This window comes from Rana temporaria, chromosome 7, assembly GCF_905171775.1.
Source record: "Rana temporaria chromosome 7, aRanTem1.1, whole genome shotgun sequence".
Classification (NCBI taxonomy): domain Eukaryota; kingdom Metazoa; phylum Chordata; class Amphibia; order Anura; family Ranidae; genus Rana; species Rana temporaria.
The window spans coordinates 2,434,555-2,459,860 of NC_053495.1; the positions used below are offsets into that span (position 1 = coordinate 2,434,555).

At 41.0% G+C, this 25,306-nt stretch overlaps 2 protein-coding genes across 2 annotated transcripts; both read left to right on the forward strand.

The window, feature by feature from the left end:
- Positions 1 to 3,325: 3,325 nt before the first annotated feature.
- LOC120946282 (olfactory receptor 1G1-like) lies at positions 3,326 to 4,585 on the forward strand. Its single transcript, XM_040361111.1, has one exon. It carries the CDS (start codon positions 3,445 to 3,447, stop codon positions 4,384 to 4,386), a length of 942 nt encoding a protein of 313 aa, XP_040217045.1. The 5' UTR covers positions 3,326 to 3,444; the 3' UTR covers positions 4,387 to 4,585.
- A 9,928-nt stretch (positions 4,586 to 14,513) lies between these two features.
- Positions 14,514 to 15,647, forward strand: LOC120946283 (olfactory receptor 1G1-like). The gene has a single exon (XM_040361112.1). It carries the CDS (start codon positions 14,556 to 14,558, stop codon positions 15,432 to 15,434), a length of 879 nt encoding a protein of 292 aa, XP_040217046.1. The 5' UTR covers positions 14,514 to 14,555; the 3' UTR covers positions 15,435 to 15,647.
- Positions 15,648 to 25,306: the final 9,659 nt, after the last annotated feature.

Consider the following 25,306-nt stretch of genomic DNA (forward strand, 5'->3'; position numbering starts at 1 on the left):
TATCATATAGTATACAAATATCTGGTATTGCAGTTATCAACCATTTGATAACTGCAATAACAGAGATTTGTATACTTGTCAGGTCACCTGAGGCCAGATGACAGATGCACACCATTGAGGTCAGGAGTGCACGCTACGCTAGTGGACCCTACAGCTGACTGCTGTGGATGGAACTCTGGGTGGTTAAGAAAGGCAGGTCTACTGGAGAACCAACACAGATCCCACAGGGAGCTAGAGCATAAGATTCCCCAATGCGCTGAGTCTAAGAGTCAGCAGGTGTTCACCAGAGCCTCCAGTGGTGAGGATGGACTGGACTGCAACTGGCTCAAGGTCGCAGCCCCCATAGTCTCCCAGCTCACGCTCACAGTAGGCTACAGGAGGATAGTGAGGGGATAAGCCAAAGGTCGGGGCGACAAGCAGATAAGGATAAACATAGAACATGCCAAAAGTCAGGGTCACAAGCAGGTAGGGATATTCAAGAACAAGCCAAGATCGGTAACTGGAATCAGACGTAGAAGACACAGCAAGTCACACACGAAAGCTAAACTTACAACGTTGATCAGCAGGGCTGGCTTGCAGTGCACAGGTTAATATGGAGTTCCCTGATAGGACCTGGGGTGGAGCCATGCTTGGAGGAGAGATTACTTAAGCAGCCAGGTGAGAGTGGCTGGCCTCTAAAGGTGAACACATGGAGGAGAGGTAAGCTGACAGACAAACATTACTGTATATCCATGACAATACTATATGATCTCACATAGAGAACGGTGAAAAACTTTTTAACAATATAATTCATAAGAGATCTTAAATGTTGCATTAACAATCAACAAACTAATATTTTTAGGTGACAGAATCGGTTTTGAGTCAAGTATCGTTATCAATGGTAACAATACCAACCATTGAGACCAATATCATCAGGTCTAACCCTGGTAGTGGTAGAGTCATTTAACTTGACTCCTATGTTGCAGGAGAGTTTATGGTTGATTGTGGTGGGGTGTCAAAATTATTTTATCGGGTATGTAGATATTGGGAGGAAAAAAGATTATAGGAGGGAAAGAGAAAGTAAGGTAGGGAAAGGGGGTAAAAAAGATAGGATAGGGAAAGGAAAGGGAGGGTGGTGGGGACCACTCTCCAATCTGAACCCCTCACCTGAGCTAAAGGTATGGATATTTCCATTTTATAATCTAGGTAGTTGTGTTCGGTGAAGGAAAATAGGAGCTATGGCTCTCAGTAGTCTTGAAATGAGTCCAACAGGCCCAGATGTTTGTGAACTTTTGTATATATATTAGCAATACTGATCAACCATTCCCTGATGGTTGGTATATCCGTAGATTGCCAGTGAACAGGAATGCAGAGTCTGGCGGCATTGACCTTTTGCATAGCCAGCGATTTGCGATAGTCCTGCCTAGGTAGAGTTGTATGGTGTAGGAGATATTGATCAGGGTTGTAGTCCAGAGTGTACGTGGTGACTCAAGTTATTAGGGTGTACTTCTCTCCAGAATGGTTGGCCTAGAGTACAATTCCACCAAATGTGACCCCTTTCACACTGGATACGCCTATAGCGGAGCCTTAAAATCGCGGTAAAACACCACTATTTTTCCGCGATTTTAAGGCTCCGCTATAGGCGTATCCAGTGTGAAAGGGGTCTAATGAAGAAACATCAGTGGATGTCCTAGCTTCATTCAGCAAGAGCCCACAGCGTAGCACTCGCCGCATGTCACTGGAGAGCACATTGAACACATTTTATAAGTGGTCAGAAACTTGTATATAACTCATGAAAGAATAAAGTTACGTTAAAACCAAGCATTGTTTTTCTTGTGAAATTCCCAATAAGTTTGATGTGTCACATGACCCTCTTCCTATTGAAAAAACAAAAGTTGGATTCAAAATGACCGACTTCAAAATGGCCGCCATGGTCACCACCCATCTTGAAAAGTTTCCCCCCTCACATATACTAATGTGCCACAAACAGGAAGTTAATATCACCAACCATTCCCTTTTATTAAGGTGTATCCATATAAATGGCCCACCCTGTAGTACAATGGGGTTATCGCCTTACATTGGCATTCACAATAAACCCCCATAGCTCAAGTCTATAACAGAATGGCTAATTCTTATTAAGAGAATTCATCCCTCTATCCATGACACCATGCAACAATTCCACGACAAATGGGAAACGTGGTCAACTTATTGACCAATGTATTAATTTTGGTACCTTTATCTTTGTTTCCCTCTACCACATGCTCCTGGTAAGTAGATAAGTAGACTACTATTCAGATACAGGTCCTCTTATCAAAAATTAATATTATTAATCTTATATTGGATTGAATTGTGTACTATTTGTGAAACAACTGAAAACAAATGTTTTGTAGACAAAATAAAAACCTATAAAGTTTAAAATGGCTGAAGCTACAGTTTGTTTATAAAGAACCTCATTATGACTTCTTTCTCTGCATTTTGGCCCATTGTGCTGCCATCGAACTGTGATGCTTCTGGTCAGCCCCCCCCCCCCCCAAAAAAACAAAGGCCTGTTATTCTTAAGTAGATAGCTGACTGTGGCTTGTGTCTTAACGGCCTTCAAAACTGTGGTTTCATTGACCAATTTTTACCCAACAAAATTTAAGGGCTGCAGCTCAAATTTTTTAAGAAGATTTTTGCCTTCACTTTTAGGGCTGTCGGTGCGGCCTTCAAACTTTTGTGCCACAGGCCAGTTTTTACTCCTCCATACCTAAGGGCCGTCTCTCTATTTAGTTATAGAATGACACCTCTCTGTGACTCATGTCTCCAATTTTAGGTTTGTTGGTGCTCCCGTCCATTGACCACTGGCCAATTATTAGCCACCCCAATGTAAGTTGCTGAAGCTCTAATGTTTGTCAGTAAAACATCTACCTGTTTCTTGTGTTTCTGAATTTTGGACTGTTGTTGCTTCTACCAAATTGTGTTGACCCTGGAATTTTTTTTACTTTCATTACTATCAACTGTGTAATTCAATTAAGTTTTTTTTTGGAAGCCCTTATAAAATGTAGCTACAAGATGATGGAAGCAAAAAGAAAATTAGAGCTCCTTTTATATTGTTTTAGATCATTTTATCCACTAAGCACTAAGCCAAAATAGGTGACAAAAAGGTAAAAACACTTTCTGTGGATTCTAAATTCAAATTTTAAAGACTGTTCTCCATTATAGAAAAGGGGTTCCCAAGGTGTTATAAATTAAATCTTTAGAGATCAATAATGAGACTTTCAGCTTTGTGTTCTTACAACACAGCAGATTATCCTGAGGGAATGCCAACATTTTATATAAGAATAAATCATTCAGTGCTAGAAATGCCTACATGTAAACCAGAGTGTATTGTGTAGACACACTGTTCAATTTTTCCTATTAATCCTCAGACCCATCATTCTAGTATTCTTCTATACTGATACATTTAAACAGAGAAAAAATAATAATATGAGGAATATGACAGAGATTTCCTCTTTCACTCTTGTGGGTCTATCAGACCATCCACTGACCATGAATGGACTTTTTGTGTTCTTCCTTCTGATCTATCTGATGACTCTTATCACAAACCTTCTTATTTTTTTCTTGGTCCTCACTGACTACAATCTGCACAACCCAATGTATTTTTTTCTTGCCAACTTGGCATTTCTGGACATGTCCTATTCATCAGTGACGGCACCAAGGATGCTCTTTGATTTGGTCACAAAAAGACGTTCAATATCCATTCCTGCCTGTATAACCCAAGTTTTTTTCTACCTCTCCTATGCTGATTCAGAAGTTTTCTTGCTCTCGGCTATGTCCTACGACCGATACATTGCCATCTGCCACCCTCTACATTACAAACTAATTATGTCTTGGAGAGTCTGTATTCAAATGGCCTCTCTGATCTGGGTTGCAGGATATTGCATCTCTTTGGTATATACTTTATTTTTGCTCAGGTTGTCCTTCTGCAGAACATCTTCCATCCACAACTTCTTTTGTGACCTTCCACACTTATATCAAATTACATGTACTGACCCTTTCATAAACATGGTGGTCCTATTTTTATTAAGTGCTAGTGCAGGACTGGGAGCCTTTCTTTTGACCTTTCTTCCCTATGTCTATATTTTCAGGACCATCCTTAGAATCCGTAGCAAGACTGGAAAGAGGAAAGCATTCTCCACCTGCACATCACACCTCACCGTGGTCTTCATCTTTTATACCGCCTTAATTTTTATTTACTTGGTTCCCTCCTCCAGAAAAATGTTCAATTTAAACAAACTGTTTTCAGTCATGTCTGCCCTCATTAATCCATTGCTGAATCCTCTGATCTACAGCCTGAGGAACAAGGACCTCATGGAGGCACTTATGAAGTCGTATTATCACTTAAAATTAATCCAGGCGTCATGGTGAAAATATCATTGTGAACACTGACACTTTTTATTTCTGTGCCATTTTCAGTTGTTTAAAAAATTCAGCAAAGTCCTTTATGAAATCCTTTATAAAATGTAAACATGTCGGGAGCTCGTAGTTGTAACCAACAAACCAAATGTAGCAGTTTCAATACACTTTGGTTATGCTCAAAATATCTGTGACTAAAATGTCTACCATTTTTATGCACCTACAAGGCTATTGATTAGAACCAAGTTTTTATAAATACTCAGATCACATTATATACAGTAAAAGCTGGCAAATAGAGAAAAGTCTAAAAAAAATTGTTTTAGTTTGATTTATGAGCAACTTATAATACTTTTTCAAATATTTTATGTATTATATGTAGGTTTTGATATATGTTGGATCTTAATGGTTGATAAGAAATATATTGTACTCAGTGGGAGGATGGGTGATCATTCTATACAGCATCTCTTAGGCCCCGTACACACGACCGAGAAACTCGACGTGCCAAACACATCGAGTTCCTCGGCGAGTTCAGTGTGGAAGCCGCCGAGGAGCTCGGTGGGCCGACTTTCCTCATTGAACAACGAGGAAATAGAGAACATGTTCTCTTTTCGGCCCAACGAGTTCCTCGACGGGTTCCTCGCTGAAAAGTGTACACACGACCGAGTTTCTCGGCAGAATCCAGCTCCGACCGAGTTTCTGGCTGAATTCTGCCGAGAAACTCGGTCGTGTGTACGGGGCCTTACAGTAGAAAAAAAAATAAAGTAATTTTTTTTTAGATGCCAAAGAAGACTGTTAGAAAAGCTTTATGTAAAACGTCATGCTTTGTCCTATCATGTCACGTCTTTTCTACTCAATGGGTTCAAGTGTCTCCAAGCACAAGTGGCTGCCTTTCAGGAGGTGATGCAGCATCTTGCTCAGGGAAAAGAGCAAGTAGCCATTGGCGGTAGCAATCAGCAAGTCATGAGTGCTAGCAATTACTTGCAAATACTTACACCAAGTGATGATATTGAGGTGTTTATAACCACTTTTGAGAGGATAGCAGAGAGAGAGAGAGAGATAGGGGTGGCCTCAAAACCAATAGGCTGGCATTATCACCCCTTTCCTTACTGGTGATCTGCAAAAAGCCAAATTTGACCTGCCAAGAAGAGGCATGCTGAATTATCAGTGGTTGAAAGCAGAGATCCTGTCCCAATTTGTGGTGACTAAATGTGGTATGGGCCCAGAAATTCATCACTGGAAATAGGGCCCTGACTGGCCACCAAGGTCCCCTATGCATTTCCTGAATCATATGGTCAATATATAGCTGCAACAATAGAAATTGATGGGTCCTTAAATGTCCCTGCAAGATGGCCCGCAGAGCTGGGTGAGCTGGACATGCTGGTCAAAAGGTATACAGTGGTGGAGAACCTGATTGGTCCTGTTAAGAATAAGGAACCAATGCCAAGGGCAGCAAGGCCAGCTATAGCACCTAGGAAGAAAGCCCAGCCAGACCCTGGAACTGGGTCCAGGCTGGCAGAAAAGCTTTTATTTTATGTACAATGAGCATGTGCCACACATATCAACCTGGTTGAATATCAGTTTTAGGAAGTGTGGGTGGATAGTGTGTATCCATGGGGATACCAGGGAGTACCCCTTAGTTCCGGTGTCCATGGCTGTATCTTTGTGACACAAGAGGTTGGGGTGGTGAACAGTCTGATACATGACATCATAGTTGGATGGGAACAGGTACAGAATGGACTTCCTAGACATTCAAGAAAATTAGAGACTCTGGTCCTTTCAGGACACAATTATGAGGGGCCTGGTCAAGAGTCACCAACAACAAACCCCACTAATGTGATGATATACCATTTAGCCAATAGGGATAATCTATATTCAAGATAATAATTACACAGATTAGGGAGGCCTAGGCCACCAAAATGATGAGAATGGTATAGGTGGTGTTTGTTGCATCTGGGTCTTTTATGAAGTCAATTGAATATGATATATAGTGAATTATGACATTGGGAATAATAGTGATGCGGTTGTTGATGCTCATGTTCCAGGTCTCAAGACCATATTTACCTCAAGTCATGGTGGGGGAAATTTCCTCTAGTCTGGTGTATCTGGTTAATCCTCTGATTCATACTTATATTATTCTTCAATAGTGAAAAAAAAAGGAAAAAAAAGAGTAATATGAGCAATGTGACAGAGATTACGTCTTTCACTCTTGTGGGTCTGTCAGACCATCCACCAACCATGAATGGACTTTTTGTGTTCTTCCTTCTGATCTATCTGATGACTCTTATCACAAACCTTCTTATTTTTTCATGGTCCTTCCTGACTACAATCTGCACAACCCAATGTATTTGTGAAAAATGTCATTTAAAATTGCTTGCGGCTATAATGTATTGTCAGATCCCACCAATATACAGTACATAAAAATCTTTGAAAAAATTGCGTAGGGGGCCCTCCAGTCAATATTAGGCCCTTTAGGTCTGGTATCAATATTAAGGGGTACCCCTTGCCATTTTTTTTTTAAAAATTGGTGGGGGTCCCCCCAAACATATCCTTCGTGTTGATGGGCCTCTTACCCACAATCCTTGCCCAGTTGTTGCGGGGGTCTTATCGGAATCTGAAAGAGGGCAAATTTTGGGCTGAATTTGGACCTGAAACAGACCCAAAGATGAACAGGACCCCTGTGCAAATTCACACCGGAGCCATAGTGGAGATGTGTGAACCGACTCCATAGAGATCCAGTCACAACCTTCTGCTATTCAAATTTTTATGAGGGGAAACCACATAGGTGTGAACCCAGCCTCAATCCCACCTACCCCCCTACATAGTTGCAACAAACATGCTTTTCAAGGGGGGTCATATCCATTCTATACCAATATTTGAAGAGCCTTCACCTGATGATTACTTGGGAAACCTACAAAGGTGTAGCTTTTACCCCCTACAAGTTTAGGATGTAATGCTCAGTAACATGTTTAAATAACAATTATGCCAAAATATTAAAAATTCTGCTGTCTAATGTGAACATTTTCAACAAAATATGGTGTGACCCAATACTAACTCTTTCACGCCGACCACATGCAAATTTGCATTCTTGGCTTCAAGGGTTTATACCGGGTTGATGCTCAGCTGCAGGCATCACCCCAGTGCCATTTTTTAGAGCGGGCACTTGGCTCTTTAGTGACAACAACCAACGTGGCTTAAAGCCGCTTGGCTGTTATCCTAAAGGACCCATCACCTCTCTTCTCGGGCCACTATCTAGCATGCCCGCCGGCAAGGCTGAGACCCAAACAAAGCTGAATTCAGCTCTGATCAGTTCTCCTATGAAAAATCTCAAAAGCAAGGTCACTTCCCAATTACTCGGATGCCAATGGCGCCAATTTAAAAAAAATGACTGTGTTCAGAATCACCAATTTTGGCAATCGGAATACTTTTAAGTGAAAAGGAGGGAAATTGGGCTAACTTTACTGTTTAGTTTTTTTCCCCAAGTATCTTTTTTACCAAAAAAATCGCGTTTGAAAGGTCTTTGCTAAATATATATATATATATATATATGTATATATATACCATATACAGGTCTGGATTTACTCCCTGTGCCGCCCCAAGGCCGGGTCCTTCAATGCTGCCCCCCCCCCCCCCACACACACACACCGACTGTATCACAGGAGCGCGCCCGCAAGAACTAACCCATAAGCGAGACAGCCGCCGATCCCCCATCACAGATTCCCCCCATCAAAAAGCCCCCATATAAAGTCATACATCACAAAGCCCCCCATAAAAGATCCGCCATCACAGAGTCATCTATTATTACAATGTAATATAAAATTAAATAGTTCAATTCACCATAATGCTGAATGAGTGGGAGCCCGGATATCACTGTCCCCAGCCAGAGGAGTGCTTCCTTACATCTCAAGTGTCACTGTCCCCAGCGGAGTGCTTCCTTACATCTCAGGTGTCACTGTCCCTAGTGGAGTTCTTCCTTACATCTCAGGTGTCACTGTCCCCAGCGGAGTGCTTCCTTACATCTCAGGTGTCACTGTCCCTAGCGGAGTGCTTTCTTGCATCTCAGGTGTCACTGTCCCCAGCCAGCGGAGTGCTTTCTTACATCTCAGGTGTCACTGTCCCCAGCCAGCGGAGTGCTTCCTTACATCAGGTGCCCCCCCCCCATTAGAGCCCTTCTATATCTCAGCAGGCAGCAGCAGTGTCTCCGCCTCCATTACTGAAGGCTGAGGGGGAACAAATTAGAGGCAACCATTTTCCAGAAGACCACAGACAACTTATAGACAAGAAGGGAGGCTGCCGAGTGGCTACAATAGAAATTGAGCGGCGGCACCGCCCACCCGCCACCCCTTTCCACAACAGGTCACAGATGACAGACCAGGGGCAGGGGGCGGTGCCACAGCTCCATTTCTATTGTAGCCACTCGGCAGGCTCCCTTCTCGTTTATAACTAGTATGTGGTCTTCTTGAAAATGGCTGCCGGCTAAAAATTGTTACACTGCCTAAGTAGCAAGTGCCACCGCCCGCGGGGGGCTATGTTAGTGCAGGGGCGGCCGCGAAAGCCGAAAATTTGCTGCAGGAGCAGCGCCGCCCCTTCACCCACTGCCGCCCCGAGGCCTGGCATCGGTGGCCTTGTGGGAAATCTGGCCCTGACCGTATATACTCAAGTATAAGCCAAGTTTTTCAGCACATTTTTTTGTGCTGAAAATGCCCCCCTCAGCTTATATTCGAATCACCTTTTTACACCTGATCTCCCGGACTTTGGGGACCCGGTACCGGCACACATGTAGCCCCAGTTCTCCTCTACAAGTGTGCAAAGTTTTTTGTCCAGGGGACCTACGACCGGGGAGCACCGTTTTTTCGAATTCGGGGCCCCCCTTCCATAGACTCCCTGTAACAGCTATGGTGAATGAGAGTGAACCACAACTCCGGTTAGAAAGGACTTCAATACACTTTGCTATGTGAGAATTCAGTATTGGACCCCAGGCGTCACTCCAATCAGAACACAGGAGTTTGTGGGTTCTCTACATCATCTCTCTCTCTCACATAAGGGAATGTATTGAGCTACTAAGGTTGGACGTATTACAACATGCGACCAAGCTTAGCCTTTAAAAGTATACAATACATGTGAAGATTCCAAATGCACATCTGAATGCAAGTGATTATCAGTACGGGACCCCAGGCGTCACTCCAATGAGAGAACAGGAGTTTGGGGGTTCTCTACATCATATCACTTTAGCATAGAGTAGTGCATTGGGTCACTAAGGGAGCAGGTATAAAATACCAGCAACCCTTAGCATAGAAAAGTTGAGGCGAACATGTTCAGTAACTTTGGGCATAGGCCCATAAACAAGTAAGAACTTATGTCAAGCACGTAGTTAATAGGAATTATGAAGGCAACTTATAATTTTGTAAGAGAGGCAAATATAGCTCAGCTAATTTGAAAGTATATGTCCTTTTAAGATGTTCCTCAGCAAACAGCCATAGGCACAACAGTCAGTCCCAAGTAGTATGTTAATTGCTACAAGCCAAAGTTAATAACAGCAATTGTTTTTAGGAGCAATATATGCAGCAGATCTTTCTATAGCACTACAAGTGAAACAATTGCTACTTATCCGTTTGCAGGGCTTGAGTGTAGCAGCAAGGGATTCCGTAGTGTAGGGTGTCAGCAAGGAAGATCTCTTAGGATGTCCCCGGCAATGGCAGTCTGATGCAGTTAAGGTAACAGCAGATAACGCTGGAGTTGCAGCATGGAATAGTTTGCAGCATGGGGAGCGATGGCACCAGTGTTTGTAGCGTGGCCGGGCTACGGCTGACAATAATAGAATGGCGTGTGAATTTTCACAAATTCGTAAATTTAAAAAATTTCAAAATTCAGGAATTCAAAAGTTCATAGATTCGGAAACTCTAAAATTTGGAAATTCTGAAATCCGATAACCCAAAAATATTAAATAATAACTAACTAATAATAACGTAGTAAATAGTGAATTCATAAACTCGTAAATTTGAAAATCCAAAAATAAGAAAGAAAATCTGAAAATGTTAAAGAATAACTAAATAATAATAACTAGCTATTAAATTATAGGTATTGGAATTTCCTTTCAAATTTGTCTGTTAGTGAACGTAATGAGTATGAATTTATCTGAAGTTACGAATTATTCAAAATAATGAATGCCATATCTAAATGAATGGAACATAACTAATTATAATAATAATAAATAACAATAACAATAATAACTTTTTTTTTGTGTTTTTGATTTGAAAAACTTTGATTTGTTTCATTTTGTGGCATTCGTTACTTTGGATAATTTGTAATTTTAGATAAATTCATATTTGTTACGTTCACTAACAGCCAAATTTGAAAGGAAATTACAATACCTATAATTTAATAGTTAGTTATTATTATTTAGTTAGTTATTCTTTTGAATTTTTTGATTTTCTAATTGATGTGTTTATGATTTTACAAATTTTCTAATTTACGAATTTATGAATTTATTAATATTGTAAATTACACATTTTTTAGTTTACGAATTTACAAATTTAAATCAAGACAAATGACCCGAAAAAATTGTTTTTTTTTTTTAAAACAAATGAAACGAAAACCAAAACAAACACATTTTTCAGCAGTGCACATGTTTAATATTTTGTGAAGCCCATTGTGCTGCCATCTAACTGTGATGTTGTTTTAATTTGTTTCCCACCCAAACCCAAGTGCTGCCGTATGAGTTTTTTTTAGAAGATTTCTGGCTTCACTTGGTGAGGCCTTCAAACTTTGGTGCCACTGGACAGTTTTTACCACTCTATACCTAAGGGTTGCAGCCCTATTTGTTTTTAGAATGACACCTCTTGTGACTCTTGTCTCCAGTTTTTGGCTTTTTGGTGCTCCCGTCCATTGACCACTGGCCAATTATTAGCCACCCCAATGTAAGGAATGAAGCTCTAGTGATTTTCAGTCAGTACCTGTGTACCTGTGTCTTGTGTTTCTGCATTTTGGACTGTTGTTGCTTCTACCAAATTGTGTTGACCCTGGATAATATTTATGTTCCTTACTATCAACTGTATGATTCAATTAAGTTTTTTTAGCAGCCCTTATATAATAATAAAAAGTGATCAGTGCAACTTTCTCAATAACAAATCTCCAAATAACTTCTGGTTCGTATAGTATATAGTATATCCGGCCACTCCCTACGCGTTACGTCACGCGACATGACTTCATCAGGGGGACTTCATCACTTCGTTTTTTTTTCTTTGTCCCCACTAAATTGGCATTCGTGATCATTATATGATCGGGAGTCCGGAAGCTGCTACCATCATTTTTAGTATTCATTTGAGACGTCCTTGGATACATTTAAACATCCTTGGATACCGCAACGGTTTCTGGATAATGGAGCCATATATCTGCTTTGGGAGATTGTTAAGATTGATTACACTGCCCACTGAGGTAAGAGTTCTGGAGCGCTGAGTGATTGGGATAGTTATGAAGATTAAACATAGAAGAATCGCTTTGTCACATGATTTACAAGAATCGTCTTTGCACATTATTTAGAAGAACTCTTGTATGTTCGTAGCAATGCCTTAGATATTCCATATTGTGTATCTCCTCTATTTTATCGAACTATTCGCCTATCTTTGGGCTTTCTACTTCTTTCCAATTTTTCAGAATCAAACTTTTTGGGGCATTGATCATGTGTATTATTAATGAGTTTTTATATTCCTTTATCGGAATATCTACTCCATTAAAAAAACATGTCCAAGGTTCCTCAGGTAGAGCTGTCTTGGTGATCTCTTTAATATAGCTTAATACTTCCTTCCAACTTCTTATCACATTTGGTTTAATATATATATATATATATATATATATATATATACTGTATATTTATTTTGGAGCTTTGTTATTAACCACTTGTTTGGCACTGATTGGCATCCATAAGTACAATATAATACAGTACACCCATGCCCATCCGTGCCACCTATCAGTGCCCATCCATGCCCATCCATTCCACCTATCAGTGCCCATCCGTGCCACCTATCAGTACCCATCCATGCCACCTATCCATGCCCATCCATGCCGCCTATCTGTGCCCATCCTTTCCGCCTATCTGTGCCCATCCGTGAAGCCTATCAGTGCCCATCTGTGCCGCCTATCAGTGCTGCATATTAGTGCCCATCAATTCCACCTCATAAGTGCCACCTCATCGGTGCCCATCAGTGCCGCCTTATCAGTGCCCGTCAGTGCAGCCCCATCAGTGCCCATCAGTGAAGGAGAAAACGTTCTTATTTACAAAGTTTTGTAACAGAAACAAAAAAAAAGCATTTGTTTTTAAAAAAATTTGGTCTTTTTAATTTTTTTTGCAGAAAATAAAAATCCCAGAGGTGATCAAATACCACCAAAAGAAAGCTCTATTTTTGGGAACAAAATTATAAAAATGTAGTTTGGGTACAGTGTAGCACGACCGTGCAATTGTCATTCAAAGTGCAGAAGCGCTGAAAGCTGAAAATTGGTCTGGGCAGGAAGGTGTATATGTGCCCGCCAGGTATGGAAGTGGTTAAGAAAGTTGTGCTGATCAATTTTTATCATTACCCTTTTTGTGTACTGTGTACACAGTGGGCCAGATCCACATAGATCGGCACCGGCGCAGCGTATCTAAGATACGCTACGCCGCCGTAACTTACTTGGCTTTGTTTCAAATCCACAACAAATTTGCGCCGTAAGTTACGGCGGCGTAGTGTATCTCTGGCGGTGGAATTCAAATCGGCGATTAGGGGGCGTGATTCATTTAAATGAAGCGCGTCCCCACGCCGAATGAAGTGCGCATGCTTCGTTTCTAAATTTCCCGCCGTGCATTGCGCGAAATGACGTCGCAAGGACATCATTTTTTAAACTTAGACGTGACTTACGTCCATCCCGATTCACGGACGACTTATGCAAAAAAAAGAAAAATGTCAACGCGGGGAACGACGGCCATACTTAACATGGCAAATCTAACTATGCGCCGCAAAAAAGCAGCTTTAACTATACGCCGGAAAAAGCCAACTAGAGACGACGTAAGAGAATGCGACGGCCGCGCGTACGTTCGTGGATCGTCGGAAATAGCTAATTTGCATACCCGACGCGGAAAACGATGCAAACTCCACCCAGCGGATGCCGAAGTATTGCATCTACGATCCGAAGGCGTACGAAGCTGTACACCTGTCAGATCAAACCCAGATGCCGTCGTATCTTGGTTTGAGGATTCAAACTAAAGATACGATGTGGGAAATTTGAAAGTACGCCGGCGTATCAGTAGATACGCCGGCGTACTCGCTCTGTGGATCTGGCCCTTTAGGTCTAGCAGCAGTTTTCATATTTTTTTTTTTATAATCAAATTTTTTTTATTCTATTATTAACTTCAACTTTCCAATTCAGCATTGTACATTCTTATGTTTCATCGTTTACATAAAAGACGCAAATGAACATTGCAGGAAAGAACTAGATACAAAATTGTCTTATCAAAAGCTTATCATTTATACTAACCCCCCCCCCCAAAGAAAAAGAAAAGAAACAAGTAGAAAAAAGAGAAAAAGGAAAGACGAAGAAAAGAAAAAAAATATATATATTTATTTTATTTATTTATTGATTCACATGGTAGCATGAGGGACTACACTTTATATTTTAGCCCTTAGAAAATATAAGAAGGAAAAACAAAAGCAGTGCTCCTTTTATATTGTTTTAGATAACTTTGTCCACTAACCAATAAAATAAAATAGGGGACCGAAAGGTAAAAACACTTTCAGTGATTCTAAATTTAAATTTTAATGACTGTTCTCAATTATAGAAAAGGGGCTCCCAAGGTGTTAGAAATGAAATCTTTAGAGATCAATAATGAGACTTTCAGTTTTGTGTTCTTACAAAACAGCTGATTATCCTGAGGGAACGCCAACATTCTATATAAGAATAAATCGTTCGGTGCTAGAAATGCCTACATGCACACCTGAGTGCATTGTGTAGGTGATACATTTAAACAGAGAAAAAAATGAATAATATGAGGAATGTGACAGAGATTACATCTCTTACTCTTGTGGGTCTATCAGACCATCCACTTATTCTTCTATAGTGATACATTTAAACAGAAAAAAAAAAAGAATAATATGAAAAATGTGACAGAGATTTCTTTTCTTACTCTTGTGGGTCTATCAGACCATCCACTGACCATGAATGGACTTTTTGTGTTCTTCCTTCTCATCTATCTGATGACTCTTATCACAAACCTTCTTATTTTTTTCTTGGTCCTCACTGACTACAATCTGCACAACCCAATGTATTTTTTTCTTGCCAACTTGGCATTTCTGGACATGTCCTATTCATCAGTGACGGCACCAAGGATGCTCTTTGATTTGGTCACAAGAATCCGATCAATATCCATTCCTGCCTGTATATCCCAAGTCTTTTTCTACACCTCATTTGTTTGCTCAGAACTTTTCTTGCTCTCGGCTATGTCCTATGACCGCTACATTGCCATCTGCCACCCTCTACATTACAAACTAATTATGTCTTGGAGGGTCTGTACTTGTATGGCCTCTCTGGTCTGGGTTGCAGGATATTCTATCTCTTTGACCTATGCTTTATTTTTGCTCAGGTTGTCCTTTTGCAGAACATCTTCCATCCACAACTTCTTCTGTGACCTCCCACACTTATATCAAATTACATGTACTGACCCCTTCATAAATATGATGATCGTATTTTTATTAGGTGGTAGTACAGGATTGGGAGCCTTTCTTTTGACCTTTATTCCCTATGTCTATATTTTCAGGACCATCCTCAGAATCCGTAGCAAGACTGGAAAGAGGAAAGCCTTCTCCACCTGCACATCACACCTCACCGTGGTCTTCATCTTTTATGGCTGCTTCATTTTTATTTACTTGGTCCCCACTTCCAGCGATATGGTCACTTTAAATAAACTGTTCTCAGTCATAACTTCCCTTATTAACCCATTGCTGAATCCTCTGATCTACAGCCTGAGGAACAAGGACCTTATGGAGGCACTTATGAAGTCGTATTATCACCTAAAATTAATCCAGGCGTCATGGTGAAAATGTCATTGTGAACGTTGACACTTTTTTTTTATTTCTGTGCCATTTTTCAGTTGTTTAAAAAATTGTCCTTTATAAAATGTAAACATGTCGGGAGCTCGTAGTTGCACTTACCTTTACATGAACAGGAGACATTGTACCCCACAAACCAAATGTAGCAGTTTCATTACACTTTAGTTATCCTTAAAATATTTGTCTACCATTTTAATGTACCTACAGGGCTATTAATTAGAAAAAAAAGTTAATTAGTTAGAATTTGTTAATTTGAAAAAAAAAAGTTTTTATAAATACAGATCAGTTTATATACAGTAAAAGCTGACAAATAGAGAAAAATCAGAAAAAAAATGCAGTTTTAATCTGATTTATGAGCAATGTATAATACTTTTTCAAATATTTTCACCAAATTATTTTCTCCTTTTTCTCCCAAGTACAGGAACACCGATGTAGGTCTTGATATACGTTGGATCTTTATGGTTGATAAGCAATATATTGTACTCAGTGGGTGGATGGGTGACCATTCAATACAGCATCTCTCATGCCGCGTACACACGATCAGTCCATCCGATGAGAACGGACCGATGGACCATTTTCATTGGTTAACCGATGAAGTTGACTGATGGTCCGCCGCGCCTACACACCATTGGTTAAAAAAACAATCGTGTCAGAACACGGTGACGTAAAACACAACGACGTGCTGAAAAAAACGAAGTTCAATGCTTCCAAGAATGAAGTTAAATGCTTCCAATCATGCGTCGACTTAATTCTGAGCATGCATGGATTTTTAACCGATGGTTGTGCCTACTAACGATCCTTTTTTTCCCATCGGTTAGGAATCCATCGGTTAAATTTAAAGCAAGTTGGCTTTTTTTTAACCGATGGTTAAATAACCTATGGGGCCCACACACGATCGGTTTTGGACCGATGAAAGCGGTCCATCAGACCGTTGTCCTCTGTTTAACCTATCGTGTGTACGAGGCCTTACAGTAGGAAGAAAATAAAGAAAAATATTTTTACTGAATCAATAGAATGTTTTAAGTGCCAAAGAAGACCATTAGAAAAGCTTTATGTAAAAGTCATGTTTTGTCATGTCATACTATGTGTATTTCCTACTCAATGGATTCAAATGTTTCCATGTATTTATAACTTTAGAGAGGATAGCAGAGAGAGAGAGAGAGAGAGAGAGAGAGAGAGAGAGAGAGAGAGAAAGGGATGGCCTCAAGGTCAATGGGCTGACATTATTGCCCCTTTCTGTACTGATGATCTGCAAAAGGCTAACTTTGACCTGCCAACAGGGGGCATCGAGAATTATCAGTGGTTGAAGGCAGCGATCCTGGCCCAACTTGGGGTGACTGAATGTGGTATGGGCCCAGAGATTCACCACTGGAAATACCACCCTGACTGGCCACCAAGGTCTCCTATGCATGACCTTGCCAGAACCATTGACGTATCTTGGAATAAAGCCTACATATACCATCAGAATGTTTATACTGAAATATAAAATATTGTTGTATTTATGGAAATATGTAAATATGTGCTTTGGGAGATAAACACCTTTCCTACAATACAAGAAATCCAAAATTCTTTTATCCGTGCTATTTTGAGGACAAGTAACACAAATGAACATTTAAAATATATATATATTTATTAACTAAAGATATAGTTCAAAAATTCAAATCAGGTACAATTTGTGACAAAATAAACAATTGATATACTTCTACAATCAGAGATACATGGTGGTTAAATGTTCAGATAATATTTATATTATATGACAAGGTAAATTCATAGCTCTTATTTAAATCATCCTGGTATATTCAAAAGCTGGTGGCTTGTAATATAACCTTCCCGTTATTTCCACGGACTCTAGTAATTAGCTTGTGTTTACCTTGACACTGTGTTATCTCTTCTCAATACCAAACAGATCTCTTGCTTAATACACCTTATATATGTGTACAGAACAAATGTCATATTGTACACAAGCTCTGCAATGCAGACAAGCTTATTTTAAATTTAGAGAGAATTTATTTTCACAGACATCACCCTAAAACCATAGTACCACTGCCGGCATTAGCTTTTTAAAGACAAACATTATTTTGTGTATGTCTCCTAATGCCAGCATACTAAGTACATTTACTTTTGGCAGGTCATTTTTTTTTCTCTCTACATACCTTTATATCCTGATTTTGTACAGGGCTTCCACGTTCTGATGACTCCGGGACTGGGCGTTCCTATCCCAGCCTCAGGGTTCCAATGACTGGGCATTCCTATCCTTCAGTTCGATGATTGACGGCTTGTGAAACAGGTCCCCTGTCGCACAACGCGAGTCACCAGATTCCTGGAGATAGCCGAGCTGCGAGTCGGCACTATACGGCGCCTGCGCCCACCGTGTAGAGCTGACTGCGCAGGCGCCGTATAGTGCCGACTCGCAGCTCGGCTATTTCCGGAAATCTGTTGACGCGCGATGTGCGACAGGGGACCTGTTTCACAAGCCGTTAATCATCGAATCGAAGGATAGGAACGCCCAGTCCCGCAGTCATCGTAACCCGGAAGCCCTGGACAAAATCAGGATATAAAGGTATGTACAGAGAAAAAAAATGACCTCCCGAAAATAAATGTCCTTAGTATCATTAGTATGCTAGATCTAATTTAAAAAAAACATTTTTGGGTTAACCCCCGCTTTAAGAGTTCTTTCTGTTTGAGAAGTGAAAGTCCTATGAGGGACCCTCCTCAACCCCCTACATCTTTGCGTTCAATCTCTCCCTTCCAGCTTCCTTCAAAGATCCTCTCAGAGAAAGAGTTCTCCAGACATCTTCCCAGAGTCAGCCCCCTCAGAGATCCCCCAAAGATTCCTCCAAAGATCAGAGATCAAGAGCCTCATCAGCCATCAGACCTCCCTTGTGCTCTCTGCAATCACTTTTGATCTCCCCCAAAAAGTGGGTGTGTATCTCTCTTTACTACGTCACTGACGATGTCATGTGATGCTATGTTAGGTCGGATGCCATTAGCAACCAAGGATATGGCTATCTTGAACAATGCCAATATTAACCTGTAGGGGCAGTGGTGTATAAGGAATAATTCCTAATTTTAGGGTCGTCCAGGGTCAGTAATAATTTATGACCCCCTTTGACTTAAATCTTGGTATAGCACCATAAATTATTTTATATGTCAAACAATTGTCAGACATCTTGGCACTTCTAGTGAATTTGTGGGCTGTTTGTTTACATATCATTAGCTTAGACATTTGTTCAATTCTTAGAAAAAAGTGAAAAAACTTTTGAAGTGTACTTTTCAAGGCAAAACCTTTGCTTCCCAAATACAGATTCTCAATGTCACTTGTGATCTCACATTTGTAAGGATAATAATATACAGGTCATTCTCAAAAAATTAGCATATTGTGATAACGTTCATTATTTTCTGTAATGTACTGAGAAACATTAGACTTTCATATATTTTAGATTCATTACACACAACTGAAGTAGTTCAAGCCTTTTTATTGTTTTAATATTGATGAATTTGGCATACAGCTCATGAAAACCCCAAATTCCTATCTCAAAAAATTAGCATATCATGAAAAGGTTCTCTAAACGAGCTCTTAACCTAATCATCTGAATCAACTAATTAACTCTAAACACCTGCAAAAGATTCCTGAGGCTTTTAAAAACTCCCAGCCTGGTTCATTACTCCAAACCGCAATCATGGGTAAGACTGCCGACCTGACTGCTGTCCAGAAGGCCATCATTGACACCCTCAAGCAAGAGGGTAAGACACAGAAAGAAATTTCTGAAGAATTGGCTGTTCCCAGAGTGCTGTATCGAGGCACCTCAGTGGGAAGTCTGTGGGAAGGAAAAAGTGTGGCAGAAAACGCTGCACAACGTGAAGAGGTGACCGGACCCTGAAGAAGATTGTTGAGAAAGACCGATTCCAGACCTTGGGGGACCTGCGGAAGCAGTGGACTGAGTCTGGAGTAGAAACTTCCAGAGCCACCGTGTACAGGCGTGTGCAGGAAATGGGCTATAGGTGCCGCATTCCCCAGGTCAAGCCACTTTTGAACCAGAAACAGCGGCAGAAGCGCCTGACCTGGGCTACAGAGACGCAACACTGGACTGTTGCTCAGTGGTCCTATGTACTTTTTTCGAATGAAAGCAAATTTTGCATGTCATTCGGTAATCAAGGTGCCAGAGTCTGGAGGAAGACTGGGGAGAGGGAAATGCCAAAATGCCTGAAGTCCAGTGTCAAGTACCCACAGTCAGTGATGGTCTGGGGTGCCATGTCAGCTGCTGGTGTTGGTCCACTGTGTTTTATCAAGGGCAGGGTGAATGCAGCTAGCTATCAGGAGATTTTGGAGCACTTCATGCTTCCATCTGCTGAAAAGCTTTATGGAGATGAAGATTTCATTTTTCAGCACGACCTGGCACCTGCTCACAGTGCCAAAACTACTGGTAAATGGTTTACTGACCATGGTATTACTGTGCTCAATTGGCCTGCCAACTCTCCTGACCTGAACCCCATAGAGAATCTGTGGGATATTGGGAAGAGAAAGTTGAGAGACGCAAGACCCAACACTCTGGATGAGCTTAAGGCCGCTACCGAAGCATCCTGGGCCTCCATAACACCTCAGCAGTGCCACAGGCTGATTGCCTCCATGCCACGCCGCATTGAAGCAGTCATTTCTGCAAAAGGATTCCCGACCAAGTATTGAGTGCATAACTCAACATAAATATTTGAACGTTTACTTTTTTTTTATTAAAAACACTTTTCTTTTATTGGTCGGATGAAATATGCTAATTTTTTTAGATAGGAATTTTGGGTTTTCATGAGCTGTATGCCAAAATCATCAATATTAAAACAATAAAAAGGCTTGAACTACTTCAGTTGTGTGTAATGAATCTAAAATATATGAAAGTCTAATTTTTATCAGTACACTACAGAAAATAATGAACTTTATCACAATATGCTAATTTTTTGAGAATGACCTGTATATGTGCTTAACGAGTTATAATATATGAATTACTAATACACATATATTGTTATGGCATTACAAAGAAACAATACTATTTAAGATATTTAATATATAATCTCACCGACATTGTGAATAAGCCCCATGGCCTCAATATATAACGACAATACCAGTTGTTTTGTGTCATGCTGTGCAAGGCCTTTCATCTTGTTTATCTTACTGGGAGTCCTAAACTTTTGAGTTACAACCTGGGAGATGGCACAGCCAGACATCCAGTCTCTTGTAAGGACATGAAGTCATTCTGGTAGCAAGGCCTTATTAACAGGTTTTGAACTGTGACTCAACCTAAGACACAAAATGGTGTCTCTTCTGCCTAATATATATATAAATATGGAAAACTATGAAAAGTCCACAATGTACAATGTTTATATGTATTCTTTTAACCCCAAATGTCCTGGCAACCTGGATCAGCTGGTCAAGAAAATGCTGCAACCAGAGAAGCTGACGGGTCCTTACCATCCCTGCCAGATGACCTGCAGCACTGGGTGAGCCATGGAGACCCCACAACAATGGACCAGCTGGTCTTGTTCATCAAGGGGGAAAAAGTGGTGGAGAACCTGCTTGACCCTGTTAAGAATTGAGAACTGACACCAAGGGCAGCAAGGCAAGCTATAGCACCTAGGAAGAAAGGCCATCCAGACCCTGGAGCTGGGTCCAGGCTGGCAGGAAATCATTTTTCGATGTACAGAGAGCATGCTCCACACATCTCAACCTGGTTGAAGATTAGTTTTAGTGTGAATATTTTATAGTATATAGTTAGTCAGGTTGAAAAAAGACACAAGTCCATCAAGTTCAACCATAGTGAAGTAGTGTTGGCGGGTAGTGTGTATCCATGGAGACACCAGCGAGTACCCCTATTCCCGGTGTCCATAGCTGTATCTTTGTGACACAAAAGGTTGGGGTGGTGAACAGTCTCATAGATGACATCATAGTGGGATGGGACTGTCCATTGTTTCTTGAACTATGGGAACAGGTACAGAATAGACTTTCTAGACGTTCAAGAAAATTAGAGGCCCTGGTCCTTTCAGGACCCAATTATGAGGGGTCCGGTCCAGAGTCACCCACAACAAACCCCACTAATGTTGAGGTACATACTGATGGTTGTGAAATTTTGAATGATAGTGATGCTGTTGTTGTTGCTCATGTTCCAAGTCTCAAGACCGTATTTACCTCTGAGTGGGGGGGATTCCTTTCCATTACAGGCCATGGTGGGGGAAATTTCCTCCTGTCTGATGCATCCTGACTTGGGTGTATCCCTGGTTGTTGAAAACCACCCAAAAACATTGGTTAACACTAGGGAGCAGGTTACTGTTATTACTGGGGTTCCACAAATGCCTGCTGCAGATAAAAGGTTTCCTCATGTTTTGCTCAATGGGGATTTTATCTAGTGACAGTGCGGGGAGGCACCTGCCAAGGCTGTGAATCTATGCTCACCAAGGAACCTTTGGCCATTGTGAATTATGTTACCATCAAAGGTTATACCAAAGGGAAGGCTGAGTATAAACTTAGCATCTGTGCTGATGGTATTTTAGTGTTTTTTTTCACAACCCTTGACCTCTCTCCCAGATCTCATTTCAATATTAGACGTTTCACACTCTCTTGGGTCTGGGGCTGAACCTAACCAAATCTATGGCAATGCCCATGAACCCTTCTCCAAAGTTAATCTAGCCATCAATTTGCATTGTCACCGCAGTCATTATGGTATTTTCCAATTCGTATGACCCCCTTACTCGCAATCTCTTAATTAATTAAACATTCTTCCCATTTTAGTGAAAATTAGAGATATGACCAAATTGTGGACAACATTCTTATATGTTTTTCTTGGATAGAGTGAAAGCTGTCACAATGTCTATCCCTCCAAAATGAGAGGTTTTATGATCACAGACAGACCAACTTAATATTAGCACCACGTCCCTTAATTCAATGTAAGAAGGGGGATTGGGATTTTTAAGGTGCAGAATAAATTGAAATGTTATCAACTATAAAGATTTATTTTTTATTTTGAAGAGCAAAATAAAAAATTGTTAAAACATAACAATCGGCGAAACAGAATTTCATGGATACAGCACTAGAAGAGAAACTTCCCAACATGTTTTGCCCATGTATTGGGCTTCTTCAAGGTATGCTGTCCAATTAGAGGTACAAGCCTTCTATTAACACAAGAAAAAAAAGAGAATATATACATATGGTAATTATAATTACCATATGTATATATTCTTCTTTTGTTTTTTCTTGTGATAATAGAAGGCTTGTACCTCTAATTGGACAGCATCCCCTGAAGAAGCCCAATACATGGGCGAAACCTGTTGGGAAGTTTCTCTTCTAGTGCTGTTTCCAAGAAATTTTGTTGAATTGTACTTGCCGATTGTTATGTTTTTAAAAAAAAATTTTTTGCTCTTTAAAATAAAATAAAAATCTTATACATTATAGTTGATACCATTTCAATTTATTCTGCACCTTAAAAATCCAAATCCCCCTTCTTACATTAAATATCCTTACAAAATCATTTCCTTTTTTCAGGCCCTACCTTTGTGTGTTCTGAAATTCTCTATAGACCATATTCAATCAGCTTCATTTCCATCTCCAGAATTTAAGGCCTTTGTTCCATTACATGGAGGCAGGGCTTTTATTTTGGTGGGAACGCGGAGGGAACCCAGTTCCAGAACCTCCAGAACTGACTGTATGTAATGGCAGGGGTGCTGGGGTGCTGGGGTGTGCTGCAGGGTCTTTTCTTGCTAGTTGCTGGGGAGATCTATTTTAACCGGAGGGGGATCTATTTTTGCAGAGGGGTCTATTATTGCTGGTGAAGGTCCTATTGTTGCTGGGGATGGGTCTTTTATTGCTGGGGGGTCAGTTGTTGCTGGGAGAGGGCTCCAATCCCCCTGCCTCAAAGCACCCACCCCCCATGTTGAGGACATGTGGGCTAGTATGATTCAGGAGTGGGGGCGCTCACTCGTCCCCCCCATCCTGACCTCCAGGCTGCATGCTTGGAAAAAGGGTCTGGCACATCACACAGATGCACCACTTTACCGGCAGACTAAGGAGATCCCCAGGCACGATATTTAAAGAAATATTTCATTTTTATTGTTTCACTTTAAGCATTATTAAAATAAAATAAATTGTTTTAAAAACTTTTTTTTTGTTCCCCAAACACTTTTTTATGACAATAACTTGCATATAAGCCTTTAAAATTAGCACTTTTGATTTTTCATGTTCGTGTCCCATAGACTTTACATAATAATCTAGAGTGGGTGACTGGGGACAAAGAGAAGGCAAATTTATTAAATACCGTATTTATCTTCCTATAGCGCGTACCGGCGTATAGCGCGCACCCCTAACCCAGAAGGAAAATTTCAGGAAAAAAATAAAATACTTACAGTTTGAATGCCCCTCGTCGGTGTCTTGCCCGGCATCCATCGGTGGCCTTGTCCAGTCCGCTGTCCGTCTGCGTCCTTGGTGGTGTCCTCCCCGCTTCTCCCGCGCTGTTTTTGAGCCGATCCCCGCTTCCCGCGCTGTGTTTGAACGCCGCCGCCGACATATACAGAGCGCAGTACACTCGGGCACGCTCGACCATGCTCGGCTCCTCTCGCATAAAGGCTAGGATGCGGCACAGGGCGTGACCGCGAGCGGAACCGAGTGTACCCGAGTGTTCTGCACTTGGTATATGTCGGCGGCATTCAAACACAGCGCGGGAAGAGGGTATCGGCGTATATCGCGCACCCACGATTTTCCCCTGATTTTAAGGGGAAAAAGTGTGCGGTATACGCCGATAAATACGGTACATTCTTCAGTTCTGTGTATACAAAGGAGCATGGGGAGCTCATGTCCATAATGGGGGTGGTAGTGACACCAAATGATCCACAATGGCTCAAAAGGGACCTGGTCCATAAATATTTACACAGAATCAAGGTGGATAAAGCAACTGGACCAGATGGCATCCACCCATGGATTCTAAAAAAAATTGAGCTCTGTCATTTCAAAGCCATTGTATCAAATTTTTAAGGACTCATTAACCACTTGCCGAACAGCTCAAACATATACGTTGAGAAAGTGGCTTGTTCCAGCGAATCGACGTACCCATAAGTCAGCCCACTTAAGAGCCATAGCAGGCAGAGGACCTGATGCGCATGGGCGGCGGGCGTGATAACTGCCGGCCACCCGTGATCGCGGGCACCAGCACCAGAATGGGGATTTGTGTATGTAAACACACAGATTCCCGCTCTGACAGGGAATAAAACAACACCCCCCCTCAAATTCTCAATCTAAAGAGCGCACTTTTAGGGCAGCGATGGCCTTTATTTCCCCGGATGAAGCATATAATTTTAGCCTGAAAAAGATTCAGATGTGCTCTCTTGGAATAGGTAGAGACCAGAATAGATAAAGGAGGCGTGGTAAGACGGTCATTTTAATGGAACTGATCCAACCAAGCCAGGATAAATCGTGTTTTGACCATTCTTTAAGATCCTCACCTAACTTTTTATAAAGGGCAGGGTAGTTAACTGTATATAATTGGTCAATACCGAAGGTCAGACTTACACCCAAAAAAGGGGATGGAGCAGGAGTTCCAGGAGAATGAGAAGTAATTCTGTAAACGCTTGACCGTTGAAGCTGAGACTGAAGCGTTTAATGCTTTAGATTTAGATATTTTAAGGAGACCAGAAGCAAAACCAAGTCCCTGTAATAGTTTAAAGATATTGGGGTTTGAGATAAGGGGTGAGGATACGAAAAGGAGAAGTACATCCGCATACAATGCGCATTTATGTTCTTGAAGGGCACACTGGACCTCTTGAATGTCAGGGTGATTCCTGATAGCTATTGCCAGTGCCTCAATGGCAATAGCAAAAAATATTGGTGAGAG